Source organism: Stegodyphus dumicola, chromosome 1 (assembly GCF_044657685.1).
Source record: "Stegodyphus dumicola isolate Sdum_Otavi_A_Nest chromosome 1, ASM4465768v1".
Lineage (NCBI taxonomy): Eukaryota > Metazoa > Arthropoda > Arachnida > Araneae > Eresidae > Stegodyphus > Stegodyphus dumicola.
Window position 1 is genome coordinate 232737729 of NC_140768.1, and position 6000 is coordinate 232743728.

Here is a 6000-nt window from a genome sequence, read left to right on the forward strand (position 1 = left end):
AATGGTAATGTTTTATGTTTACATATAGTGGAATATGGAAGTATCAAATAGATTTCTTTAATCTATTAATACTTAATATGTGTCATAACATGAAAGTATTTTATAAATAACATATACTTTTCAATATTCCAAACTAAGTTTTTGTTTAATTTTAAAGAAAAGTACTTTCTTTTTGTTTGTTATTCTTGCATATTATATTTTATTAAAAATGATAATGTAATAAAAATGTATTTGTATTAATGTAATTGTATTTGAAAAGTGTTTATTTATAAAATTTCAAGATTAATTTATCTCTTTTGTAGGGAAAGTGATTATGCATGATCCATTTGCCATGCGTCCCTTTTTTGGCTATAATTTTGGTCATTATCTAAAACATTGGCTTAGTTTTGAAAAAAAGAATAATCTCAAACTTCCCCAAATATTCCATGTCAATTGGTTCAGGAAGGATGAAAACAACAAATTTTTATGGCCTGGCTTTGGTGAAAATAGTCGAGTTTTAGATTGGATCTGCCGTAGAGTAGATGGTGAAGATATTGCTCAGGTATGCATTGCTGGAGAATTAAATAAATGCATAATATTTGCTCTTGTTATGCAAAAAAAATTCCCTTAATGTGTTGTTTCTTATACATTAAAATACAAAAATATAGATTTTGAAGTTAGTCTTCATTTCATTAAGCAAGATACTAACCCCTCCCCAAACACACATTCATCCACCAAGGAGGAGTTATCTAATTCTAATGGAATTTTATACTCTTAATTCCTTTCAGTCCAGCATGTAAATAATTAATTTATGGGAGCCAATTACAGAATAGCTGGATCAACTGAGCATCTAGATGGTGTGTAAAACAAGAGAATTTTCCGTTCTAGTGCATAACTTCTATTTAAATTTGATTCCATCCACTTATCAATTTTCTATAACAGACAGATCAAAAAAGAGAAATGAAATTTTGCTGATCTATAGAAATATGCAGAAATTAGCTCATTGTGAATAATCTTATTTTTTCTAACAGTTTATTTTCTGTTTTGATTTTTTAGAAATATATTTCAATAATATAGTTTGTAAATCCTCTAACATTTGCTTGCTTATATTTGTATAATAAAGCTTTTAATTATTTTTGTAATAGTGTAGTTTGTTAAGTCAGAGAAATTTAAATTCATAGTGATCTGCAGTATCACCAGTAGGTATTTATTATTACCAGTAGGTATCTGCAGTATCACCAGTAGTCAACTTGGAGCACCTAGGTTGTCATATTTCAGTATATAATATAACTACTGATTATATAGTGTTCTACAAATTTTTAGCCTTAGATTTTTTAAATAATTTAGAATTAAAAAAAACTTATCACTGTTTAATTTCTACATATATTCCTTTTCATCATATACATCTCTTGGCATGCCCATAAAATGTGTATATTTCTCCATAATAAATACTTTCTGGAGTGCACTTAATTATCACTTTATCAGTTTTTGAATTTTTTAAACATCTTAAAACGATGTTCTTCAAGAAGATTTTACTTCAGGTAATAGTAAACAATCTGTGGTTACCAAATTTGACCTAAAGGAAGTTACACTTCTTTTTTTTTTTTCAGTCATTATTGGACATAATTACATTGTTTAAAAAAAAAAAAAAACTTGATATGCTGGTTATGTCCACCTGAGCAATAAATTGCTTTAAAAGAATAATTTTTAATTCAAAGTTTTTTTTTTTCCCTATCTTGTTTTAGTATAGTATTGAAATCCATGTGTTCAAATAGGTCAAACTGTTGAACATTGGTCGTTGATTGGAAGTTTGAATCCTGTCTGGGCTGCATAAGGCATTTTTCATGGTTTTTCCTGTGCATATTATAAATACAAGTCCGTTTCTATCAAAAAGTCCTCTACAGAGGCATCCCTCTATTTAGGAAGAATGCTGATGTATGCTTTACTGTAATTTATTAAACAGTGCACATTTAGTATAGTATTGCAAATCTTAGTCAATCCTACATGAAATGTCTGTATATACACTCAAACTTCTCTCAAAAAAGAGAAAAATTTTCAAATGATGCTTTGAGAAAATGTTTAGTTCTTTGATTTGTACTGTATATTTTTAATGCAAAAAAGGTATCCAGGATGCTATGCATATGATATTGTATGTCGCAGAAAATTAACATTATAATTTATGTATCTGCTAAGCTACTAAGGTTGGCATATTGAACATATTTAACATGCCTAAGGCAGTTATATTGCCTTCTGACAGCATGGTAAATTAATTTTTGAATTGTGCTTTTAAATGAAAATTAATTTTTTCTTGTTATATTTTTATTTTGTTAATTAATTTGAGTATGATGTTTAATATGGCAATCCAGGTATGTATGTACACATAGCAGACAGCCACTGCTTTACACCAAAGACCATGCTTCCCCTGTCAAATTTGACAGTCATTAGTGTTGCTTTTTGTTGTACGCTTCTTTTTTTTTTTTTTTTTCTTTCTTTCTTTGAATATTTTTTCTCATGTATGAAATGTTAATGGGACTGTGGAGTTTGCCAGCTGATGAAAAAGAAAGTGTTGCATTTCTTTAGAAACATAGCATTTTACTTACAGTAAAGAATGCAAAAATTCTCATTCCATGAAGCTATAATTTGCGTTTCATTGAGAAGACACTTGATTCCAACATAGAAATTTTAATTTATAATACTGATTAATATACTATAGTAATGTAATTTTTCCCTTTAATATTTTTAATTTTCCTGTAACTGTAAAAATATAGCTCAGAATAAATATAAAACATATACAGAAAGCAGCCTTTATATCTTAATCTTAGTCTTTATATCTTTTGCTGGCAGGAGCACTGAAATCTGAACTAAGTAAAAGGTGTTCTTTTAATATCATGCTATTTATTGATAGTGTAGTTTAATGTGTTGGGGCAGGATGAAATTTTTTGTAGTAAAATAGTAAGAATATAATTTTATAGTAATTTTTTATTTAATCTGACAGTATTTTAAAATAGGCCCATAGATTTGGGCCTATTTTAAAAATTAAAGCAACAAATTAATATGTCAGAATGTGTTTATCTGAAGACTTATTTATCATAAAAATTAATTTTTTAAGGGGTGGAAGAATATAAAGTACATCTAAATTCAAATAGTCTTCAATAAATGGCATCAGTAAATACTGTATAACACACTTTGCTCATTCTATCTATAGTGAGATACTAACAGTAACATCTGTAGTGAAAATTTGAACTGAAATTTAATTTTATGTTACTCTTCCTTTCCCCCAAAATTCCTCCTCGATATTAAGTCTTCCAGTGAAAACCACACTGTGATACACCAGTTTATTGATTTTATTTGATATTTTGAAAAGTACCCAGATTTGTGGAACATTTTTATTTATGTATTGCAAATTTTTTAAATTGATTTTTCTAATATATTTTTATAATTTTAGGAAACTGCCATTGGTTACATTCCAAAAGAAGGGTCATTAAACCTTTCTGATCTCTCTTCTGTTAACACGGAAGCTCTCTTTAGTTTACCCAAAGATTTCTGGCTGCAAGAATGTGTAGATATTGACAAATATTTAAGTGAACAAGTTCATAATGATTTACCCAATGAAATAAGAGAAGAGCTAAGGAAGTTAGAAGAACGTGTTAAAAATATGTAAATAATTAAGAGAGATATATTTTTAATCCAGATTTTAATAGGTAGCACAATTTTTGTTGTAAAAAGCAAATAAATGTCAATATTTCATAAATTTAAAATTTTATTTTGGTAGATACATTTTACCTTGTTTTTAAATTTATTTATTTTTGTCTGTGTATTAAATTGTGAATGTCAGAAATACTTTAAAACCTATTAGAAAAGTGAGAAATCTGTTCAGCGGAAATACCTGCATACATTTTGAATTTCTATATTACAACCTCAATAATTTTGCAGTATCTATGCAGAAATATATTTCAGTTCCTAGTCATTTTAATATTTGGCTCTGTTTGTATATGGCTCATTTTAAAAAATTCTGTAATTTAACTTTTTAACATATTTTTAATTTTTGTATGACATATATATTTTTAGATGCTACAGTTACAGTAATCTTTGTATATTAATACTGTATAATTGTTTTTCAGTATTTGTTAAACATCTTTCTTGAAGAAAGTGTTAAGTGAATATTGGAATTATGTATACAGTTTTAATTTTTTTGTATTTAAAAGCACTTGGTCTAGAATTCTTTTATTCTAGATGTATTGTGAAGAATTTAAATTTTTCATTTATAAAGCTGTATGAAAATTTATTTAATAATGCTTAAGTTTTGCTACATACAGTTTCTTATTTGTCTATGTTTTTTAATAGTTTAAATATTTAGAGCTTAGACCTGACTATGTTCCTTTACATGTTAAAAATGTTTATTATATATTTGTCTGTGTCATAATGTATTTATACATTGATAGTCCCCTGCTTTTTTTAAAATGGCTTTAATATTTTATCTTTGCATTTAATATTATGTTAATCATCGTATGGAATATCAAACATTTTTAATTAGCTGTTGTCTAATGTTAAATTCAGTTGAACCAGCTGTCTAATGTGAAGTCCAGTATATGTAATATGGAGCCTATATTATTCTTATTTTGTATGGACTGTATAATTAGATCAGAGCTAAAATATATTAAACTAATATTTATATGATAACTTGTGATGGAACTGTGATGTGCTGCCAATGAGCTGTTATATTTTTTAAAAATTTTAAATCTAAATGTTTTTTCATACTGGCTGGGGGTTATTGCTTCAGATTTTTATAATCACAAATCTTAAGTAAATGCTTTAATGATGAAATTATTAAAAATATTATTGAAAAAAAAAGGCTGAAAGTAGCACTTGTTTTTAGTTGCATATGAAAAGCTTAATTAAAATCTTTCCAAAACTTTATTTGTATTCCTTTTTGATGTAGAGTGTATGAAATTAATAACAAAAATGTATTAATATTATATGCATTAAAACATATTTTAATTGAATTTTTTCACATTCATCTTTTTTTTCCTTCTGCGTTCTACAATATCTTGCCAGCCAACACTTAAGTTTCATATTTTTCCATCTATAAGCATTCACAAAAAGCTGTGAAAATAAATATTCTTTATTATTCAGTACTTTCAGATATTTTCTATTTTTATTAAAGCATGTTTATTGAAATTTTTATGAGAAAACTGTAATGTGCTTTTGTCAAAATATGAATATGGGGAGATGTGCATTTCTGTGAGAAATATGTTTGGTTGTATCATTTATTGTTCCCATTGGGCATTTATGTAAAATTTTCTTTTGTTAATTTTTGAAAAAGGTCTAGATATTTAAAAAAATATTTATATCTGAAAACAGTATCAAAGTATCATCTCTCACTTTCTGCTGAAGGATTCACCAGATTTTTCCCCCCTTTTATTGAATTGAATCTTTCTTGACTTTCTGTGCAAATAATAAAATATAAGTTAGTATAATTTAAAAGTAGTATAATAAGAGTATTAATTAAAAAGTATAATAAAGTATATTTAAAAAGGGCATAGAGTATAATTAAAGGGTATAATTAAGAGTATAATTAAAGAGTATAATTTTTTTGTTATTATATATTCTTTCTTTATTATTATTCATATCCCCCATTTTTATTTCTCCATTTAATCTCGTGAATAATTCCAGAGCCAGTTTATAAATGCCTTATTTTAATTTATAGTTTATGACATAAACATTTTTTTATATGTTTTGTGGATATCAGGTATCTGCTTGAATTATATAAATTCTGTCAAAATTAGCATCACTTTTTTAGAAAATTATAAAATTTTGCATGATGAAATTTTTCACAGTTCATACTTACTGAAGCATATTTCATTAAATGAATCATAATACTGAAGTATAAACATGAGTTCATCAGCTGATTTCACAACTAGAAGTATTATGCCTTAGATATTTACATTGTAATTTGCAATATGTAAGAGAAACAGCAGATGGCATTTAAGCAGCAGAGAGAAGAATATAAAGGATGCCAAG

General features: G+C 26.4%; 1 protein-coding gene across 2 annotated transcripts in view; it reads left to right on the top strand.

The window, feature by feature from the left end:
• LOC118180381 (phosphoenolpyruvate carboxykinase, cytosolic [GTP]-like) overlaps positions 1-4982 on the top strand; it is a 128978-nt gene extending 123996 nt beyond the window's left edge. For both annotated transcript variants that reach the window (XM_085826366.1, XM_085826365.1), the window contains 2 exons: positions 303-541; positions 3425-4982. In XM_085826366.1, the coding sequence (XP_085682492.1) occupies positions 303-541; positions 3425-3640 (455 nt within the window). In that variant the 3' untranslated portion in view covers positions 3641-4982. The remainder of the gene's footprint in view (positions 1-302; positions 542-3424) is intronic.
• Positions 4983-6000: the final 1018 nt, after the last annotated feature.